General features: G+C 44.6%; 1 protein-coding gene across 6 annotated transcripts in view; it reads right to left on the reverse strand.

The window, feature by feature from the left end:
• Positions 1–23,836, reverse strand: part of CHD7 (chromodomain helicase DNA binding protein 7) — a 170,414-nt gene that overhangs the window by 55,939 nt on the left and 90,639 nt on the right. For all 6 annotated transcript variants that reach the window (XM_072951914.1, XM_072951919.1, XM_072951917.1 and 3 more), the window contains 4 exons: positions 22,568–22,998; positions 9,293–9,434; positions 4,257–4,394; positions 3,133–3,198 (listed from right to left, as the gene is read on the reverse strand). In XM_072951914.1, the coding sequence (XP_072808015.1) occupies positions 3,133–3,198; positions 4,257–4,394; positions 9,293–9,434; positions 22,568–22,998 (777 nt within the window). The remainder of the gene's footprint in view (positions 1–3,132; positions 3,199–4,256; positions 4,395–9,292; positions 9,435–22,567; positions 22,999–23,836) is intronic.

Genomic DNA, 23,836 nt, shown 5'->3' on the forward strand with positions numbered 1-23,836 from the left:
TCTACATGCCCAGTAGACTACTTCTGAGAAATGTGTGTATCTTTTCACTAGACTCCTAAAGCAGTCTATCGAAGTCCTCATTATTCACATGAAATTCAAAGTTCCAAACATATTAAGTCCTGCTTGTCCCACTCGTCACGTGAAACAGCAACCTTGACCAGGCACTAAGCCGACTGCTCCCGTCACCTGGATTCTGAAACCGCCATCCAGCAAATGACAATCCTGTGGCCTGAAAGAATGAATGACCTTCCCCAAGCATGCTATTACTAAATGAAGCAGTCACACGAGGGAAACAAAGCTAAACTATGGTGTGAAAAGGCGGAAATGTTGTGAAATTACACACAAAGAATGAGAAAGCACCTTGGTAAAGGTAACAGTGAAGCAAAGGTATGAATCCGTGCTGGCCCGACCTACCGTGCCTTCCACCGGAGACGCCAAATTCAAGTTCACTCGGGAAGAGAACAGGACATCATGATACAGAATTCACTTGCAAAATTACTGTTGACTTTCTGATACAAAAACGATTTGAACCTTTTTCCCCCAAAGACAGATGACTCAAAGCAGAAAGGGTGACATGCTAAATGAATGTGGAACGTGAGAGAATTCACCTTTACAGAAGCTCAAAGTCCATTCTAAAATCCACCTCAAAACTCAAGGCAAGTATCACCTATGCCCCTTCCACGGGGGTCTCATGAACATGAACTTGGGTTTCAACCAACACGGATGCCTGAGCCACCCTGATGTCACGTGCGGTCTGCCAGCTGCGTTCTGAGAGTCTGCACGGCTCCATCACTACAGACGGGCCTTCTGAGGCTATGGCAGGGATGTCAGCTGACTTTGAAAACTGCTACCTGAGTCCCCACTATGCGTCAGTGACACGGGAAGGAGGCGCTGAGAGCCCTGAGCCCGTTTCCATGGCGCGGCTGGCAGGAGACAAAGGCACCTTCTCACAGCCTCTTCTTCAATCATTCATGGTAATAGGAAACAGACCGGCAGGCCCAGCGAGAATCCACAGGAAAGTCTCGAATTTCCTTTTGTTTCTATTTGCCACGCTTTTCCTCCAATGTCACTAAAGCTGACAACTGAAGTACCTATTTCAGGAACATGACTGGTTTAAGAAGTCAGTACCTGCTAATGTTTACAACCTTCTAATGGTTTTCATTGCCCTGTATGAAATGCCAGTCATCTACGGCAATTCAGTGAGCTCCGTGCCTCTTTCTTATTTTAAGTCACACCTCGAGGCCTCTTTCTCCTTTCAGAGAAAAACTTTCCATTAATTTTCTCCACCCTAAAATTCCCCAACAAATACTCCACCCTCAAGTACAACGATCGTGATTCTTAATCTCCTGTGATAAGATATGCCCAGTCACCTGTAAATGACAGCAATGCCTTCTCCTAAACTGTGGGTACCTGTCTTTAAAGGGTTGGAAAGAAAAAAAAAAAAAAAGCTCTAACACAGGCAAAACAGAAAGAAAAAGCCATGTCCTACGTCATGCGTCATCTAAGCAGCTCTGGATAATAGAGCTAATTATAATTTGCAGCCCCCAAACCTGCTGGGTCTGCCTGCTGAAACACTACCAATTGAATGAAAATTAGTCTCTCTCCTCCAAACCACATGCTATTTACTCCAACAAGTCACTTCAGTTAGTGAAGGGGATTACTCTTTAAGAGCACGTATTTAAATTTTGCCACATATCTACAATTCACAAATTAACAGGTCTAGAGTCACTAGAAGGACAAAAATGCAACCTTTCTAATTAGTTAAATAGGGCTCATTTCTGCCTGAACAGGTGGGAAATTTGGTGGAGATTTTTACAGTCAATTCATCAGAGAGGAAATCCTCAACATTCAAAGTCACAGACAGCCGCTCCATACGCCCCACTCCCGACACACTATCTGAAAATACCTCGACAAGCTGCTCTTGACTATTTTCATATGAACCAGAGTTGTACCTTCTGCTAAAAATCTACACTTTGAGTAGCACAACAGAAAAGCAAACAGTATTGGAGCAAAGGTAAAGAGAGGTTTGCTGCTGGTGCAATACCATTTTCAAGGATCTCTAGACAGTATTTGAACAATAACCGTTTCCTATTCGATAAACCTGGGAACTCACTTAAAGACCCTAATTCCTCCACTGCTTATCTGTCTCACTAGCAGTTACACTTCGTGCACATTTTACATTTTTCAAAAAAGCTTATTTTACATGTTGGAACAATGACGCTGTACTTCCACCCTCCTTGAAAGCAATTAAGGAGAAACAGTGCTGCATTTGACGATTCAAGCCAGAAGACAGGCACCTAAAGTAGATCATTTTCTAGAGACACCGAAACTATTTCCTGGAATACGGAAATGCGCCCAGATGTCCATGTAATTCTTCAAACTAAAGCCTCTTCTCAAACTGGGCGAGAAGGGTAATGGCTGGAATGAAACAGGGAGTCTCCACCAGTAAAAGATGATACAGTGTTCTGGGAATTTGCTGTCACACGGTATATGTGGTCGTCCCTCGGTGACAAAGTCACCAGGCTAGTGACAGGTACTTAGAGCACACTTTTGCAGATCAAGATGAATTCTGAGTAAATCTGAAGGATAAGTCATATTATCTTAAAACTTATGCTGAAAATAGTTCTGTATTTCACTTGTGCACTAACAAAAAAAGATAGTAATGAACATTTTAATTATATAATGAAAAAAAGTTATGAAAAGAATGAGAAAACACCCACTTGCTAAAATAATAAACAGAACTTCCCTGAGGGGTAAAGGGGAGAGGAGGGGTGGAGAGGAGGGCAGGGAACCTTCCCAAGAGACATGACAGGTAAATTCATGTTTATGATTTTCTGATGAATAGCATTTATGAAGGAGGCAGCCCCATACATTTCTCCTGAGACACCTGAATTCTTGCCTACTCTAAACAGGATAATAAAGCACTGATTGTTTGATATATTACAATTTCATCTGGGGCTGAATGTCCCAAAGATGTACACTGCACTATTAAATCAGACAGGATTAGCACTAACACCAGAAGTTTTACTTTACAATAGTGAAATTTTAAAAGGAAATTATAAAACAAAAAAAATAATTTACCAGCCATACAGACACCACAGTTTTTGATAATTCTAAATAAATGGTGCTTACCTGTTTTTTTACTGAGCGACTACTCATAATTTTTTCTACCACTGGACCTTCCGCATCAACAGATTCCTGAAAAATAAAGCAGAATGAATGAATCCAAATGGAAAACACTTCCGTTCTAAGCTAGAAAAGCAAGAAATCGTTCCCTTTCGCATCTCCCTCCATACTCTTTAAATTCATACCCTTTAAATCACCGGGTACAATAACCGGTGAGAAATAGGACGGTGAAGAACAAAAAATCTCCCTCCACAGAAAGGCAAAGGTAGATCTGTATTTATTACTCTGTGATTATGTGGTTTAATTACATGGACGAGCATAGGTCCCTCCATCCAAAGAGCATTCAGAAACTCCAGTGGCCAAGAGAAACTGATCTCTGTGTGACAGCAGTCAAAGACGTAACTTTTCCCAATCTGTACCCATGGGGTAAATATACTCATCATTCTGTTATGTAGGCAGCTTTTACCTATGGAGGTCACATCACACGTTATATAACAACTTAACATGGCACAAATTACCAAATAAAACACAAAAGTGCATTTCATGTATTTTTCAGTGGGTTCCCAGTTTGTTAACTAAAGCACAGTAATGGTAAGAAGAGGGTTTAAAAAAAAAAATCTTCACAATAATCAATCCTCCATTACTAGTCATATTTTATACAAACTATTTTATCCATCATTTACACTGCACGGAGAATAAAGTGTGCCCTGCTCTGCTGGGTACCACAAGACAGTAATTTCATAAAGGGGCTCTGACGGTGCCGAACAGCGGGAGGCGAGCCTGAGTGGTTTATTAAAGTCCCAGAAGCCGCAGCACTGAGTTCTCAGAGGTAAGTCCAGCCTCCTTGCATCCCAGCTCTGACTCTTCCTCAGCAGAGACCACTAATTCTCCAAAATTGTGTCCAATTACATTACCACAGGCTTGTGCAAAAAAACATTTCAGCAAACAGGGCTCCTTAAAAGATACTCCAAAGCAACTGATTTCCCATAGCACGCTCACCAACGTGAGACGAGTGCTCCCCACTCGAAGTCCAGGGCTGCGACTGAGCTTCTCGCACTCTAGCCACGAGACTTCCAATCCGCCCCGTGAGACACGCACGCAAACTGCACCGCACACGTCTGGACACTAACCTGCTGCTCTGACTGCGAGGTGTTTGAGGGGGAGTCCCTCCCAGCAGCGTCGGCCTCGTCCGCCTCCTCATCGGAGATCTTGAACTCCAGGTCCTCTGTGTACCGCTTCCTCTTCACCTGCCTGCTGGAACGTCTCTTCTACAAGAAAAACCCAACAAAGTGGGTTCAGAGAGCAACCGCTGACGCTCCTCGTAACTTCTCAGAACGGTAAGGTACGTTTTAAAGAAATATCATCTTAAAGAAAAGATAGTAACTTTAATCGCATAGGTCACATAAGATAACACAGCAGCAACAAATAAATCGGAAATGGGAGAAATCTGAAGTCAGACACCTCGGAAGGCCACATCCCTGCCACTCGCAGCTACGAGACCTCCTATTGGGAAATGGAAAAGACGACAAATCTTACTCCTCACTCAGCCAGTGAGTCGCTCAGAAATGAAGGCAATATTGAAGCTAGGTGATGGATATGTGAGGGTTCACTGTACTAGTCTCTCTACTTCCGTATGTTTTCAAATTTTCCCATAATAAAAAGTCTAACGAAGTGAAGGCATCAGAAGGTCATTTGTGAATTAGAAAGTTCTGCATAACTATTGTTGCATTATTATCCAAGGTACCAATAGTATTTCAGAAGCCCATTTAAATAGAAGGTTTGCATTTTCATCTTGGTCCTAAAATAGTCTGAAAATTTCTGAAGAGAGGAAGGATAGATGGGCAAGATTTATAACGAATGACTGTGAAAAGGAATTTTACTTTTTTAATTTAAAATATTTTACTGCACTGATTAAAATGTAAAGGACTAAATATAAAAGAAAAAAAAGATTAAAAGAAAAGAAATAAAATGAAAGGACTGTTAATTGCTAGTATTAGTGAGATTATTGGCAAAATGGGTCCTCTTCCGCCCAGCGGTCAAAATAAAACCCAACACACCCCTGCAGGACAAGGTGGTTGTAGCTGTCAAGATTTAACACACGTCCTCCCATCCCCTTCCCAGCAGGTGCGCTTCTAGTAAGCTACATGACGCATCTGGGGAATACCTGCAAAATAAGCCGTTAAGTAAAAGGAAAGCGAGTCACACAACAGGCAGCTTATAATTCTACCTTAGATCACAAAACACCTGTGTAGCTATTTGTACGTGTGTGTCATCAGTGTACAAACTCCTCCAGAGAAACACACTGTATATCTTGTTTACTTCCCTATGACTCAGTGAGTATCTGCCAAAAAATACATATATATGTGTATGTTTCGATCAAAGAAACAAATCTGAAGAGACACAACAAACTGTTAACAGTATTAATTCTGAGGAGTGTAACGTATGGAGCAGAAGGAAGGATTCTGTACTTTTTGATCAAAGTAATTCTAGATTGCTTGGTCTTTCTGATACAGAAATAGTTTTCTCAGTTAATTAAAACTGGAGAGAGAGAACCTCGTTAATATGTAAACGTGATAAAATCTAAGATAACCCTAAAATGACACATGTAAGTCTTAAATCACTGATCAATGCAGGACTATTAAAACCTACAGATGAGTTTGCAGAGCACACAGAAGAAACAAAAAGAATATTGAGAAAAGTAACACTTTTGCAAACTTTTTTCTAAGAATTATGAAATAAAACTTTCTAAAGGAGCTTGCAAATTTTAAAGTTGGGACAGTGAACACGGGACCCGCGGGACGCAAGTCGGGACCAACAAACCCAGCACCTCGTCTCAAAGCACGGGACCCACTGAATTTAATTTGTTTAAGTCTGCTCTCCCTGCTCCCAAAAGGGGAGTGAGGCAGCTTATAACGCAACCCGGTATAATACAACCGTCAGACGGGTCACCCCTGATGGGTCACCCGCAGTCGTGAACTCAGCCCTACGCAGTCAGAGCACATTCCGATGCGAGGCATTTGGGGGAATATCTTACTGACAGACTTCCTTGTGGCTTAGACAGAGGGAGCAGCGACACGGGCTGGAGGTCCCACTCTGACCCTCCTCTCCTCTTCAGCCTCGCAGAGAAGGACCAATGCCACATGGAGGTGGCACAGAAGCCAGCAGGGACCCTGCCGCACATCCCCAGGGTCAAGGTGACCCTGGGGGTCCTGGAGCTGAGTGCCCATGTTTGAATGAGCCCAGGCTCTGACGATGTGACCTTGGACGAGTTATTCTAGGGACCTCAGTTTCCTGGTCTGTAGAAAGGGCTAATGACAGGAGCTGCCTTAGGAGTGTACTGTGGAGATCACATAAGGGAATTCATTTAAAGCATTTAAAACAGCGCATGGAACCTGTTAGCGCCAAATGCAATTAGTAAGATTAAAGTCCTCAATAACGAACTCCACCTTTCCAAAAGAAAAAGGAAAAAAAGAAATCGATGAGGCTCCGAAGCCGGCAGGTTGTACAGCTTCCTTCCTCTCTTCCCAAAGCTGGTCTGGAGTAACTCCTCTTCTGCTCACTCCACCATCCCCCACGTCTCACTGTCAACTTCTTTAAGATATAAAAGCTATCAGGAACAATATTTTAATTTGGTGAAATTCAGCTTAATTTCTGTAGTTCATTTCACGTATCAAACTAATTTGAAATAGATTAATCTATACTTGCATCTTCATGTCATTACTGTAAGGGGAACATGCTACTACTGACACCTGCGATGTCTTACCAGGTCTGCATGGTTGGGGCCACACTGCCCCACTATTCTTCCGGCTTACACTGTAGCATCCTTGGGCAGAGTCTGAGACAAATCCCACTCTGATGCGAAAGAAATGTTTCAGGACAATAAAAAAAAAAAAAGAAAGGCTTTTCTTTTTCTAAGATAGAAATTTATGTATTGGTGGGTATAATTTTTATAATGGAAGTTTCTCTTCATATCAACTTTGTGTTATAAATCCATGCAACAGTGACAGGGTTAGTTAACAGTAGATACAAGGTCATTTCATAGGAGTAAAAGGACCCAAAATATAAGTAGATCTCAATTTTCTAAAAGTTTTAAATGTTTTACAGCTTCTCTACATTCTAAGTAATAACTCATCTTAAGTTCATTTATTTTGGATATCAAGGTTCCTTTTCAAACTTCCCAATATAAAATGGTCTGTTAAACTATTATTTGAAAGATTTAGGGGAATCAAAATAAAATATAAACACTGCATCTAAATCACAGGTCAAAACTTCTGAACTAATATTAAAATAAAAGTTCTACTTGTTCAACTTGGATTGTTTCAGAAAAGTTTCTTATAGTTAAAACAGGTGTGCTGAAGAGGAGACTGAAATGTGTTGCCACAATCTCACTGTTGTAGTGTTTTCTGACACAAATTTCAGTTTGTTAAAAGGAAAAAAAAAAAAGACATGTCATTTACCAAAGTTTAAACAAATCAACTGTAAAACTCAAGAGCTTTAATCTAAGCCCTTTCTGCGTGTGCTACAGGAAGAAGCACAACAAGCAAGCCGTCAGCATCACTTCCTGTGTTGCTGAGATACAGGAGAGAAAGAGCAACTTGTGTGGTTACTGGTATCAGCTGCTCGACCCATGACAGTTCAGCACCAGCCAATGAGAAAGGATGTACTGATGCTCATTTGCATTGATTAGCATTTTTCTATAACTGCAATGAAGAAGGGGGAAAAAAAATCAAGTATTTCTCAAAGGCCATTTGAGTCTGCATCCATGCAAACAGACTTTTAAAAACACCAGTGGTATTTGTGAAAGAACAACAGAATTTTCTTGACTTATGTAAAAGTCTTAATATGGTCCAAATACTATTACACCAATGTCCTAGTTTAAGGGAAGGTGATTCAGAAAAAACATGTGTTATCATGAGAATGAAATTCAAAATCATTAAAAAAAAAATTTCAGGTTAAAATTCCCCAAGCAATTCAAAAAAGATACCTACTTACCTTCCTAGTATCTTTTCACTGACAAGTAAAGTAAAAGGAAATTACAAACTTTACTCAAACTGCCAGAAGTATCACTGTTAGTTACAGAATCAAACCAAATCAAAACACACTCATTCACACACTCTTCTCTTCCTTTCAGGTCCCCTTAGGTTAGGCCATTCTGCGAATTACAGGTATCAGGGAGTTCAATTTAAAAACACACACCCGCTACAAACACACAAATGCTATCTGAAATTCTTCAGCATAGAGCTGTACGTTGCAAATATTTTGTTTCTAACTTTTAAGCAAATCGGGAGGTGCAGGGAGAAAGTACTGAGTGTGCACCAAACTATCAGACAAGGTCAAACAAGCTTCTAGGGGGTCGAACAAGCCTCCTATTCTAGCAGGGTGCTCACTGAGTGCTCCTCGATAACTCAGATGTCACTCACAGAAGCCACATCCCCAGCCATCCCGGAGGACCCCGTGGGCATGCTTCCAGGGATCATAACAAGGAAATAATGTTTGACGATCACATGTAAGGGTCCCTTCCTTACAGTCCAATTAGTGATGACCGTGTGCTTTACACACAAGAACCTAAATTCTTAATGTTTATTTCAGGGCTAGTTTTTCAACTGATTCCTACAAAATTCTCCAAATGTCAGAAGACTAATGCTAGAAAATTGTGTTGTGTTGCCATCCAGAAAGTCACTAACTGGTTCATAGAAACTTGAGTATTACACAAATATATCTCAACTCTGACCCTCAGATATTAGAAACCTCACGACGAGGTACAGATTACATCTTGATTTTTGGCTCTGCAAAATAAAAGAATGTACAAGGAACCAAACTTTTGAGAAAATCAGAGATGTGAGTGAAGCTTTAAATGAGCCAACAGACTAACAATACGTTAACTCCAACATATACATAAACATGAAAAGATAACATTTACAGAAATAAATGAAGAGTCTCAGTTTTATTCATCACAGAGGGCAAAACGAAGAAGTCAGGAGTTTAATTTCGGGTTGCCCCCCCACAAGCCCCAGTTCTCATCACTATGGATATACTGTTCCAGACAAGAATAAAGCCATCTCCACAGCAGCTCTGCAACAAAGACGGGGGGGCCAGTGTCCCCGCCATGCGGCTAAGGTTACCCGCGCTAAGGAACCAAGGCTCGGCATCATAAGAATGGTATTACCTGAACACCTGGGTCCTCGTCTTCTTCAGGAGGAGGAGATGGTGGGGGCGTTTTGTCTAAGTCTGAATTTTCAGAACCTTCCGTTTTTCCCTTGTTGATCTTTTTCTTCAAAGCACTCGCTTCTGAATCGGGTTTCTTATTACTAGAATTCAAAGTGGATCACTTAGTGTTCACTTTTTAAATGAGGTTTTCCGCATGCCCCGTGCCTCATGTTTTCCCCATTAATACCCCTCAAGTTTCAATAACAAATCAATGCATGTTGGCCATTCAGAGTTAAATAGGACTCTCAATTAAGTTTTTATGGCAAAACCCCATATGGACGACCTTTAGCAAATATCTGACCTAATTAAAAAGAAATTGCATGCAAAAACTCCTCACATCACACAGAGTACATTTGTTCATCTAGAAAATACAAAATCCCTGCCAAGACACCAAGACATAATGAAAAATCAGACTGATAAGTAGTTTTGCTATCAAGTTTTTAAGGTGCAGAATATGTTTTTAAATACTGTCAAAGGAAACTAGAACTTAATGATCATTTCTGTGCGTCTCTTGCAGAGAGTTTCAAATACTATTTCCTGACCAGCACTCCTGGGTGTCCTCTTCTGTATCATGTGTCTACATTTTTGTACAATGTACAACCTTTTAAAATATGACAAAACATATAGCAATTTCCTGTCCTACATAATTTTACTTAGTGCTGTGCTCTTAATTAAAAGCAAGTTTTATTGTGGTGGTAGGCTTTTTTTTTTGGAAGTAGCCACAGTAACTTTTCTCAAAAGCTAGGTCTCCAAAATGCAAAAATATAGCAAAGTAACACCAAAAATTAAAGTATGTGCTCCATGGTATGTTTCCATCAAATGTTAATAGGATTTGAATGTTATGTAAGCCAAAGACATGAAGGAACTTTAAGAAAAAAATTGCTTTAATTGAATGTTAACTTTTAGAATGTTTACTTGCCATTCTTTTAGAAAGTACATTCAGTGCTTTTAGAATGTTTATTTGCCATTATTTTAGAAAGTACATTCAGTGCTACCTTCCACATCAACTTCCAAACCAACTCCAAGGTTTTCTGGTATTGATTATCATTTATTATCCAATATTTAAAACAACCCAACCTCAGTAATATGTATCTTTTTACTATTTCAAGAGAGCCTAAAACCCTAATAAATTTTGAAAACAAAAAATACATTTCAAAAGCCTTTAAAAAGTTTACTGAAGTGTGTAAATTCCTGGAAAACTATGCTGCTGGAATGCATTACAACAGCATTTTTTCCCAGTCCCAACTATTTTTTACAAAAGGAAAAGAGGCCAAGGTATCTCTATGTTTTTATTTAAGCATGTGTCATGTAAAATATTTCAAAAGTATTTGTTAATAGAATCACACATCTCAAAGGCATTTTTGTAATAAATAAATTAAATATTTGATAATCTTAAACTAGTCATTTCTAAATACGCAGAGCTTATTTTAATTTTGTTTTGTTAGTATTTCAGCATAGTAAATAGCCACATAAGGAAAAAACTTACGACAGTTCAAGCTTACAGCAAATGGCAGTTAGGTTTAGAGTTCTTTTTATTAAAAAAAAAAAAAAAGCAGTGTCCTAAAAACTTGAAGCCCCCAGAAGATCCACAGAAAGCATAATATTTTTTAAATTAAAAAAAAAAAGTCCATACAACAGTTCCTCATCCAACTGTCCTAGTGTTTACGCTACAGAGGGACAGAAGTCTCCCCTACCATGAGGCTCCATTTCCAGCATTTATTTCCGCTCTAACTGCCACAAATTATACAATACTACAGCTGAACGCTGGGCCCCTTTCCTTTCATCTGCACGCCAAGAGCAATCAGATTACCCTGGTAACCAGCGGTCACGTGACCAGCACCTGCTCTTTTGGCTGGATGCCACTGACTAAAGCCATCTGCTTCCCTCAATCAGCTTTCAAACATTCTCAACACCTGCGCTGCAGTGTTTTGTGGTTTCTTTTATCAAATCAGTGCAAAACTGCTTCCAAAACTTTACATATTTCTCAAATTTGTTTAAATCAGAGGTAGGCCTGTCACGGAGTTGAATCGCTGCCAGGTAAAGTAAGTTGGAAGCCAGCGCCCTCCCCAGTGCCCTCGCGGCCCTGGAGCGGAGGACACGATTTAATTTCGTGGGGTTACTGCACCCTGGGGGAACCACCCTACACGAGGAAAAGGCTTACTGTCTCCGAGCCCACCAGACCCCAGGCTGGATGAAACATCAATTTGCTGAAGGAGAGAAGTGCTAATGATTTTCCATCTGCCCTTCCCCAGAAAGAACTCTGCGGAACCTCCAAGATGGCTAAAAGTCGGACAGGACCTCTCCCAACGCTCAAATAAATCTGCAGCCGAGGGAAGCACTCACCGCAGCTCTGATTACTGGAAGATTTTGAAACTCATTAGATCTTCCCTCTGGATACTGCTCAGGGACAGCTAAGCATATCCTTGTTCACACTGTCTCATGACATCAACATACAAATCAAAAACTAAGAAGTTAAAAAAGCTACAAGATTTTCAACGTTCACCTCGAGACATTAACGATCAAGGACAAGAGAAAGTTATTTGCATTAAATTGCCTTTGCCACAATTTTGCAATAAGCTCATTTGGATTTTCATCAAGATGTTATATTAAAACTGCTTTGCCTTCCCCCCTCATAAAAAGCCAAAGTCAGGATTTTTTTTTAGCAGATGAGAGTAATACAGAATGGTGGTTAAGGGCACTGATTTGAGTCAGACGGCCTTCAGGTCAAGTTCCAACTCTGTCATTTACGATCTGTCTGCCTGTGACCCTGGATAAGTCACTTAATCTCCCTAAGCCTCAGTTTCCTCGTGGATAAAATGAGGTCAGTAATGAGAATTTGCTCCACAGTTGGTTCTGAGGTTTAAGTGACATCGTGGATGAAACCTCGGCGGTGCCTCGCCGTCGTTCGCACACACTGGGAGGCAGGCAGCTGGGAGCGTCTTCTGGAAAGGCTGAGAACTATGTCTGCCTGTGGCCCAGACCCACTGGGGCTCAATCAACAGCAGGAGCTTGTGGACAGGCCCCCATGGCCTCGTGATCACTTCATCTCAGCGATGCAAGCAGAAGGAAAGTCTTTTATCAACATCCCTCAGTTCAGCTAAGAGAACAGCCAGCCCCGAGGGCCACTCTCCTCCAAGCCCGCAGCCAGGGCATCAGTTCAAACACGTGTCACTTCCCACCTTGACGATCACCACTGCCTCATCCCCACGACAATCTCCGGGCAGGGTCACCCACCACCACACTGCTGGAGAAAGGACGCGGATTCCACAGCCACGGCCGTGACTCCGTCTGGGAGGTTCAAAGCTAGTCCTTCATAAAGTCAAAGCCGAAACAGCCACACAGACCTTCGTCTTCCAAATTATGATCTGGAGAGCTTGAGTGAACAAAGAAGGCAGCTCTCCCAGTGTGGGGAGAAGGCAAGGTTACTGAGAAGTACTGTACTGGGGACGAGGCCACTGAGCTGCTTGGCGCAGACACAAAACCTCAGGGCTCCTCTGACAGCTGCAGCGGTCGGCTCCGCCAACGCTGCCCCCGTGGCTACCCTCTGGAGAGGCCTGGAGGGGAGCACCTTCTCCTTCCAGCCCCGGGGCAATCGGATCTGCTCTTGCTCCTCTCCTGAACCAGCTCTGCCTGATGCATTCCCGAGCTCAGGGACCTGGTCCTCCCCCCGCCCCCAACATCACCGGCAAATCCGTCCTCTGTGCATCAGCAGGGCGACTGGCTCCAACACAAATCTGACCGAATCACTCTGCTCAAAGTCCAGTCCCACGTGTGTTAACATCTGAAATTCCAAGGGCTGGCACCCACACCCTCTGCAATTTTCACGGCTGGTAACATGAACTTTATTTCTGCTGTTTCCACACTCCAAACCCTCCACCCTCTATACAGCCAGCCCCTAGTGCGGACGTACATCCCTTCCGCCTCCATTTCCCACTAGTCTGCTCACCTGCAAGGCTCCCTGGGACACCATTCGTTCAGAGAACCATTTTCTGGCCACCAAAGTGTGGATCAGGACTCCACCTACACACACATGATGGACCCACACCAGGGATACTTAAAATGCACAAAACTGGGTGGTGACATTACTGCGACTCAATAAAACCAAAGCACTGTGTGTGTGTGTGTGTGTGTGTTTCTCCAACCATCCTGTAAGTCCAAGAAAAAAAGGCACTGTGTCGCATTTATCTCTGTATTCCTAGTGCCTGGTCGGGTGGGTTACTTGTAAACGGTAGCTGATCAACTCAACCAAACAGTACAAGTCACAGGAATAACGACCACAGACACGTCCACGGCCCTGACTATGCGCACCTGCCACTCTGAGCGCTCTCCTCGCTAACTCGTTCAAGAAAACCCCACAGAGACTCTGTATCTGGGATGAGACGTCAAGGAAGCTCAGGAAAGCGGGGCCACCGCGCTACCGAAAGAGTGAAACCTCGCAATTTCTCAGGACGAGTCCACCTGTACACCTCCCCTCCCTACTCACAAAGTCCTTTTACTTCCTGATCCTTATCGCTTGTCATGACGGGTGTGACCAAGACGCAGAGCCACCAGCTCTGGAAGCTGGACAAGCCCCTGTCACCTTGGAAGGGTACATTTCCCTGGGGATCTGCTGGCGTTGGAAGGGCTGCGGTCCCTCCACCAGCGTTACCCGCATGTCACGTCCCACCATGAGACGGAGGTCACGCTGGTGGGCGTGGACATGCGCAGGGTCCATGGCTAGTGACACTGAGGTCACCTCTGCAGACCGAGCTCTAAAGCTCTGTGGTTGCCCCCAGCGTGACCAAAGCCTCCACCGTCCCGAGGAGAACTCCGAGGAATGAGCTGCCCGCAGGGGGGACTAGCTGTCGCATGAAGGGACACTCAGAAAAAAGCAACCTGTGGAAGGACCGTATTCAACAAACGACTGAAAGAGTCCACAACAGCGGGCGGGGTGACAGCACCTGAAGTGGGCCTGGACACAGGCATCTGAGCTAAGACAAAGCACGTAGGTAACCAGTTCTTTTTGGTGAGAAAGGATGTAGGTTTTTCAAACAGACTTGTTAAAGGGCCAAAACTTCCTGGAAAGCCAGCTAGCTGCCCTGACTTATTACAACGTATAATACGGTTAACATTCATGAGCGTCGGCCTAAAGATCTAAGTCCCCAAAGGAAAAAGAGTTTGAAAGGGACCCAAGTGTGATGAGAAGAACAGAGCCAGGCAGTGAAGATGTCTGGACAGCGAGAGGGCATCTCTGTCACACAGACCCCTCCGATGGGACACGTGAGGGCACTCAACTATGAGGCTGGGGTCGTGAGGATGAAACAGATTCATTTGCAGGGACTCAAGCCAAAGTGTCACACGACAGTCTCTCAGAGGAGCACAAAGTATTGAAATATACCCCGATTTTCACATATTCAAAAGACTTTTAAATAAGAACTGAAGGTCATGGATGAGAAGTGAGTGATGTTCAAGGCATAGCATGTGTGTGGCCTGGCACGATTCGGAAAGCTCTAGGCTGCCGTAATGAGACATGTGAGCCACTGGGGTCAGGGGCTCAGTGCTGGTAGACAGGCGTCTGGCCGCCCGACTTAAGAGTACAGGATCCTCCTCCAAGTTTTCAAACAATGAAAGTTAGAAAATTAAAAGATAAAGAGGCAAACTAAAGAAGAGACAAGATAAAGTACTCAAAGTTTAAAAGGATCAATGAGGGCAACGTAAAATGTGACACACCCTGAGGCAAAACTAAACCCAACACCACAAAATGTTTAGGTAAAAAGTCCTAAGACTAAAATTTCATTTCACAGCTAACCTGTAACGTAATAAAATGCAGACGACAGAATAAACTGAGATGAGAGGCAAAGCAGACTCTGCGGGAAAGACAAGAAACCCGAACGTCAAGGCCGGTGCCCCTCAGGCCGGGGCCCAGCAGTGGCCCACGCTCATCCAGACGTTTGAGATCCCGGCAAGGCCGCCCGAGGCCGAGAGCGTCTGGGCGGGGGTGGGGGACAGAAGCCAGACCCCCATCCTGCCCGCCTGCCCCCGGCCGTCAGCCCTCGGGCGCTGAGCTGCCCGGCCTGGCACCCAAACCTTAACTCTAAGCAGGTGCCTTGTCTCCCACCAACTCCTGAACGCCACCCACAAATCCTTCACCCTCCGCTTCTGCTTGAGAAGGAGAAGGAAGAGCTGAGAAGTGAAAGGGGAAGGGGGGGGTCTATTTTACTTCTGCCCAACAAAGGCCAATGACAAGTTACCACTAAGACTTCTGAAGCCCTCTGACTCTAAGACAAATAATTCAATCCAGATTGCTGCCCTTAGAAGCACCAGGTTTTCCCGGAGTACGTTAACTATGCCAAACAGAGAAACGGCAAAGAACGTCAGACAAGATACAGAAACTTAACTCCCTTCCAGTCACAATGTGTACTTCAAACTCAACGTGCCTCACCTTTACATCTTACAGCCAGATTGTCTGAAGATGAGGAAATGGGGGGGGGGGGGTCAAAGAGGTTCCACGCTCAGCCTAAGAAGCGGCAGTCCCAGAACTGAGCCGGGACCTGAGTGGCTCCACAGCCTGCACCTGCGCCCTGGGACCAGCCCCAAGGTGCTTCACCTCCTCGTGGACACCTCTTTTGGGCCTGGCACCGGCCTGGCCTTTTGGGGGACCCTTCAGGCCTTGGAAACCTTTCCTGGGGAATGTCTTCTCTACTCGGGATTCTCCCCAGGCAGCCCTTCCAGTAACAGTCAAACTCTGTCCTGAGCTGACCATTTTTTAAAGAAGAATGGTAATAAAATGAGAAAGTATAGTAGAATGCTTTCCTGAAAGAGCTCAATCCCATTTTTAATGCTGAATGTATTCTAGATGGGGGGGGGGGGGGAAGACATCATGCAGTCAAGAATTATCATTGAAAATCTAAAGGTTACTGAGTTTTACAGGTGGAATTCACATCTGTCAGAAGTCTCGTTGGCTAGTACGTCATCCCACCACAGAAGCTCGGCGTCCGCACTGGGCGCCGGAACACAACAGAAAGAACTGGACACGCTAGACACCAGAAAACCATGGCAGGAAGCATGCCTCTCGGTGCCCTTTTGCCAGATCACACTCCTCCAAGTGCCGGACAGCAGGGCCCAGCATTCGGCTGCTCGTGTCAACTTCTAAGATGCTACTCCTATTCATACCATTCATACCGGGCATTCCCACGACCCAGGAAGGGGGCGAGTGAGGGGAACATTAGCAGGCAGACCCCCCGCACCCCTAGATCTGTAAGTACCTTCTCTGATCGGCCGGGGCGGGTAAGACAACCAAGGGGACGTGCGGCCCGCCCCCGTTTTCTCTGGACAATGTTTGCAGATAGAGAACTAGGCAGAGCGAAAGGGGACCTCGTCGCCCACCCCGACAGGAGAAGCAGAGCTCCCGGGAGGTCACACTGTTCCTATAGGAATCGGGCCACGTATAAAATCAGTATTCTAATCGAACTTCAGGGCTGTTGTCTTTCTAACATTAAAAAAGAGAGAGAGAGAGATACTTGCCTTTTTCCTTAGTTCACACTCACTAGCTCTCTATTTAACGCACGTCTCAGAGCCCGGGCACCGACATCTGCGGGGAGGGCGCTGAAGGGAGGCTGGCCCCCGCCGTGACCTACGCTCTCCCGGTGGCTCCAGGGCTTTGGGCAGAAGACAACTGGCAGAAAGAGCTTCATGTATCGCGGGACAGGTTTTGCACATGTCCAGAATTTCATACTCCTCAAAAGCATTTTCACATCTGTGGCCATTTTTCATGATAATTTTGGAAATCAGCCCCCGATTCCTTGTGCTCGTCATCTTCCAATTCTAACATCACAACCACGTCTACTACGGCAGCACACAGTCCACCCTAAAATTCCATTTAAGAAAGACTTCAAAGGAATGTGTTTCCAGAAAAGCCACCCTGTAACAGCCACCCTCACGGCTCCACTTGCATCGGATGGGCAAGAACCACCTCGCCCCCCCCCACATCAAGCAGACGGACAGGAGGCCACCGTGATGATGTCCACGGTCGCTCACTGCACGGGCACCAGTTTCCAGCAGGCCTGGTGTGGTGCATCCCTGCATCCGGCGCACGGCAGGCGGCAGCAGACCTTGCTTCCCTGGGTCAGTGTTGCTGGGCACTCTCTGCCCCGAGCGAGTGCACACTGAGCCGCGGGCCGTCAGAGATGCCAGCGTCCACACTAGAAGCAGGGGACAGCTCTCCCTCCTTGCTCGTTCCACACAGACTGAGGACAAAGCAGAGAGAGGAAAGCCCATAATGTACGTGGCCTGTCATTGCCAAGGAAAGGCTGTGAGGTGGTAACCTCGAAGGAAAGAAGGATTTGGGATTAAAAAGACCTCAGGGCCTCTTTGTCAAAGAGAATGACCTTTGAGACCAGCAGGGAAGGGGGCACCTGGTCACACCCCTGGCCTGGAGCTTGGATTTAATGACCAGGACTGGACAGGGCAGCCAGTGGACAGACACACGATTCATGGGCACTTTTTCTTCCTTATTCCTCTCCAACACCCAAAGGGCTCAAAAGTCCTTTTTGTGACCACACATTAAAGAAACTTCTACTCTCATCTGCAGGCACAGTATCCAAAATACTTAACTCAGTCTGTCCAGTTACCCAGTGTCTCAGGTCAAACCTAAGTCACAGCAGGCAAGTAAAAGAAAGAACAAAAAAGCAGAAAGAAGAAAAGCTGTGGGTTTATTTTATTACCCGATGGGGAGACATCTGACTATCTAGGTTTTCTGTACTTATTAACAAAACGAGTTGAATGGTTTGTTTCTGTGTCTGAGAAATTTTACATGTGTAAGAGCACACTGTGACGTGTGTATCAGGCTTGCTGGCTGAATACAGGCGTGTCTCAGGTAAACGCTGCTGCTCTCTTAGCTCATCGCTGAGAAAACAACACCTGGAAAGCTCAGTTCCTCGGAGCAAAGTCGCAACGTAAATATTAATGATGGTGCAATATGCAAAAAATACACTCTATGTGTTTTTGGTACTTTATGTTTCTTAAAAATAAGAGCAGTGGGCTTGCTTCCCAGTCTAAAATATCTTCACTCTTAATGGAGAAGGAGCATTTTAGTTTTCCACTAACCGCAATGTTGAGGAGCGAGGAACAAGATGTGTTCCCCGAAACTGCCTGAAAGGCAAACCCCCACCCCACGGCTTCATTTCCCTGGAGCTTCAGCAGCGAAGTCACAGCCTGTGGCCAAGCTCCCTTCCTTACGTACATTCAAAGAATCTTTATGCAGCGAAATGGACCACCGAAGCCTTCAAAGGTCCTTCAAAGGAAGCACTTCCTCCAAATTTTCTAGTTTCACAGGCCCGAGCACACACGACTGAAAAGAGCGCACATCCTCGCACATCCTCGTAGCACAGCCCTGGGAACCCCCTGTGCGAGGCGGCGTCCTCTCCAGGCCACAAAGGCCTCAGCTTTTATTTGCAATAGTAACTGCCAATATCTGAAAGCTACAAGGACACCTGGGGAGCGCACTGGGGAAACAGGTAGAAAAGTACATATTTAACGTAAAAGGGAAAGGGGAGGGTGGGGAGATGCAGTCCTAAAAGAAAAGAGGGGTGTGGCCCATTTTCTCATCATTAAGATTTTAAGTGTCTCTTTCTGAAATGCTGACACCTTTTTCTGTTTCACTCCCATTCTACATAACAGCTTCTGGGCAGATTCTTTTAGGTTCCCCTGCGTAGGCAAGACAGATCCAATTATATTTTGGTTGCCAAAAGGGCCTGTTCACTGGGAATGGCCACAAATTCAAGCCCCGGGGACTTCAAGGAACGAAGTGGGAGGACAGAGAGTAAGACGATGACCACGAAGGCACCCAAGGAAACTCGGCCCCTACGTGAAACCATGTCCTCCATCATCAAGCCACAGGACGAGCCCTCTCCTGCGCGGACACCACGCGAACCTCCAGTGGGTCACTGCCGTCAGCACCCGCTCAGAGCACAGCACGTCTGTTGGTGGACTCTAACCAGTGACGCCGCATACGGGCTAAACAGGAAAGATGTGAGCAGGTCTACGGTACATTTCTCTCTTCGTCTCTGTTTATTCCCTCTGTGTCAGCCCTCTGCAGGAGAATTGTTTTCTGTATAAACAAATTCATCAAGTTAACTTATTCAAGGATGGAAATAACCGGTATCACGTAACATTCTGCAAAACAAAACTGCCACTGCTATATTTCAGTGCTTAAAAGCAAACTGCTACGGCAATTCAACCCCAGTCCTAACATAACCCAAACCCCCTATTACCTTCATCACTGCATATTCAATTTACATAATTATTCTGCTATGCTATTCAGAACTTACATGGAGCCGTATGCAATCTACTTATCCTTGCTTCAGGGATGCTTTTTCCTTTGTAGACTTAGAGGAACAACGGGAGTACAGCTGAAGACACTTCACTCATCTGACCAACAGAAACACCGCAGGGCAACAAAATAATGGGCTGGCTTGGTGGTGTAACGGCGACCTCTGTTCAGTTGCCATATTCTTGGATAGCCATCCGCACCTGACCATCAGTGACAGGAAAACCTCCCAGGAATGTTCTCACCACACTTCATCCTAAACCAGCAAGCCCACAAGGGTCAAGTCCCCAGGGCCAGCAGAGGTGCCTCAAACGCTGTCACCCTCGGGGTGGACTCCGGCGTCTCTGGGACACGCTGCACCAGCCCCATTCTCCTCACGCACCTCCATGCACTAAAGAAGGGTTCCACTCAGTTATTTTCACACCACTGGGGAAAAAACAATTGTCACCTGAGGGAGGCATCAACTGAGACTTAGTCAAAAGCAGAAAAAAGGAGAAAAGTACTAGACTTTCTCCTTGGGAAAAGACAACCACATGCCTTCCTCCTGCCAAAGGCATGCGACTATAGCGCAAAGCCATCAGACTCAGCAGTGCCCAGCGCTCACCCCACACGGAGACTCAAACTTCAGGCTGGGCTGCGGGGAGCGTGCAGACGGGCCTGCACTGAAGGCCCCTCTAGGGGACAAAGACAGAATCAGGACCTGCACCCAGGAGGCAGGCGGCCCCGGGCTGACTGGATTTGATTCCCCAAGTTCCTGATGGTTGTTTACAGTTACTAGGAAATTTCAACAAGTTTCATTGTTAAAAATGGTAACTTAATGTCCACCCCAGTGTATTCTACGGGACGGAAGGGTATACGCTAAAGCACATTTTTAAAGATAGGGTCAGTCTGAGGTAGACCGAGAACTTAAAAGACTGTATTTGCACATTTATGACAAGTATCCAAGATGTAGCAAGTGTTTTTCCCTTGATCAATTTTTACTGTTAGGTGATAAATCTAAAAAATTAAGATAAAAACTGAAGACAGGTGTATCTTGAGGCTACAGTTAGTCTCGGTGATGTATTTTCTCAGCTCCAGGAATCTTCTTTAGAACATACACTCTTACATTTTAAGCATAAACTATATATGTATTCTTTTTGTACTTCGCTTTGATTTCTTTCTCCTTAGGAGAAATAAAGCACACGCTTCCCCCCACCAAGAGCACAATACCTAGATTAAGGCAATTACAGATTTTTTAAAAACCCTCGTAAATCAGACAAATTCTAACCATGTCCTCCTGGCTCACATCTCTAAGACTTAACACAGTACCTACAAACAGTAAGCATTTAATAAAGTATTTCTTAAGTAAATGAAAACAGAATTTATAATGGATTTTGAGTTTAGAAGAGTGCTCGTAAGGAGAAAAAAAGAATGGTTTTCAATTAAGAGACCACATACTGAGGCATCAAAGAATGCTCCTCAGTAAATGCAAATATTCAGTTACCTTTAAGACTGAGTTATTGAATATACAGTGGTCCCTCAGTCTCCACAAGGAACTGGTTCCAGGACCCCGGTGGATACCCAAATCTGCGGGTGCTCAAGTCCCTTAGATAAAACAGCATAGTACAGTGGGCCCCCATATCTACACGTGCAGGACCCGCAGATGTGGAGGACCAGCTATAATTCAGAGATCTGGGCCCCATTAATGAGTACTGATGACAACATTTTTCTTAAATGACTATGATTCAATGTTTCAAAACACGACAGAATAATGCATTGGGGTGTTTAGATATTTTTAGCAGGAAGCTGAAAATCCAAGTTCGTTCGTTCACTTTTCAGCAACTTTCTGGTCACAGAAACTGCCCTCTTTGGGTACCTTCTCGTGACCCACGGGAAAGCCCGTGAGGGAAAGGCTCAGAGCTCAGGTGGAGCGCATCTCTCGCAGGGCCGAGCGCGCATGCGCGCCCGCGCACGTGTGTGCATCCGCCCGCGGGGGTAGGAGGTGGGGCGTGTCTCCTAATGGGGTTTGCAAACAGGTTCAGATTAACCAAGCCTGCCCATACTTCCATCTGGAAACTATATTTTCTAACATGAGCCATATTCTGAAAAACAGATTCAGATGTTTGGAACCGGTTCAGAACAGTTGTAAGAAATGTTCGGTACAAATGAAAAAAATTAGCCTTCAATGTCTTCTCCTCTCAGCTTTTCTTACTGAATAAATACGCCTTCTGGGGGGTCAGAGAGTTGGTGGGGGAAATACGGAGGGGAAGCATGGCGTGGAGGAGACTATTTCCTAGAACCTAAAATTTCTGCTATTCTTGAATGCGTATCTAACGGATAACTAACTGCTATTTGATTTCTCCCACGTTGCCCACTAGGATTTCAACCCTGCCCCTGGAAGGCTTCCTCCGCCTGCCAAGTGAAGAGAATTAATTCTCCTGTTTCAGCTTCTAGGAAACAGGACTGAAAGGCCTAGTGAAATACAGTGACCTGCCTTGTCTCCGCACTCCTCACCCACTTTTGCATTGTCACTGAAAGTGAGGCCGGTGGTGGAAGCTCACAAATAATTATGCTGGTAGCTTGGTTCTGTTTGTTAAATGGCAAATTTTCACAAAAATACAAGAAAGTGATTTTAAAGTAAAAAAAAATTTTTCATCCAGTAACGTTTCTAAAAAGCTACCAATCCAATCGCTAGTTCATTAAGTCCTACATTTTAGATCGCATAAAACCCTTAACTTTGTAGTTTGGGTGTGTGAGAAAGCAGCTCAACAAGGAGGACAAGAATTAAAGTGCCCCCACCCCTTGTCCCACACCAGGTCCCACACCAGGTCCACCCCTTGCCCCACCCCAGGCAAGTCCCACCCGCGGTCCCACCCCGTCCCCAGAGGTGATAACCCTGGTGCTAGTTTCCGCACCATGTTTGTGGCGGTGCGCCTGCCCGCAGCCTACCTTGACTTCTTGCTGGGTTTGGGTTTTGGCGTGGCAGTTTTTGCTTTCTTTTCCTTTGGCTCTTTGGGAATCTTAGGGGCTTTCGGGGTCTTGGGTTCCTTGGGCTCTTTTTTCTCCTTGGGTTCTTTCGGTTCCTTGGGCTCTTTTTTTGCCTTCGGCCTTTTCTTTTTCTTTTTTTCTTCTTGGGACCCATCTAGTGAGTTCCTATTTAGTTCCTGGCTATCAACCCCACCAGGGAAGTCATCTTTACCAAAACTTTTACTGGGATCCTCTGCAACAATGTGGTTGTTTTTCTTTTTCTTCTTCTTTTGCTGTGGCTGCTGTTCTATCGACGGCAGGTAATCATCACTCTTCACTAGCTGGGCGTTCGGTCCACTAACCTGAGTCATATCCGGCACTGGTTTCTCTAGAAAGGGCTCCGATGGAGAATGCTAAGAGACACAAAAAGGAATTGAAATTAGTTTATCATTCTTCGTAGTGAAGAAAGGAACTGAAAGTTAGTGGCTGATGCTTCTGAAACCTACTCTATAGTCAAGGTAGCAAACCTCACCAGCTACATGGTTGTGAAACCCATCATTTTCTCTCATCCAAAAAAAAAGACTCCTTTAACAAGAAAGCTTTTAAATCAACAGGGTTAAAAAGGGCAGCTTAGTAATACAGTAAAAAAAAAAAAAAAATTCCGTCAGGAGGAAGAAAATTTCTCATTCAGCCGGAGACACTTTCCATGTTCTTAGCACCTACGTAGGAAATGACGAAGGACAAAAACGGCAGCAAAAGCAAAGCCACAGAGATGGGATTCGAGCAGACTTTTCCCCACTCTGGAACGGGAACTCTAATTAAAGGTATATAATTAAGTCACCTTTAAAAAGAACACGTGTACTGAGCACTGTAAGAATCAGAGCCCATGGAAAGTCTGAAATCTGAGTGTAAACACATAAATCTTACATAGTACAGGTCATTCCTGATTTAAATGACATTCAAACATCAAATTAAAAGCACATATACAAACTTAATGACTTTGGGTTGGTTAGATTTCTTGTACTGATAAAAAGGTGATTAAAGCTTTACGAGAGAGACCCCCAACAGTCAATTTGACATGCTTTGCAGGAGGATTTTGACATCCACTAGTGCTATACCCGGACATGGTCTTAAATACAGTGCAGATATCAACACCTGGGCTGGGATGCTGAGGGGTCAGTGATTCAGCCCCACAGCTCCCGATCCAAACCAGGGCAGGGGTAGAGAACCATCTGTCCCCACTGTAAACTA

Source organism: Vicugna pacos, chromosome 29, assembly GCF_048564905.1.
Source record: "Vicugna pacos chromosome 29, VicPac4, whole genome shotgun sequence".
Classification (NCBI taxonomy): Eukaryota; Metazoa; Chordata; class Mammalia; order Artiodactyla; family Camelidae; genus Vicugna; species Vicugna pacos.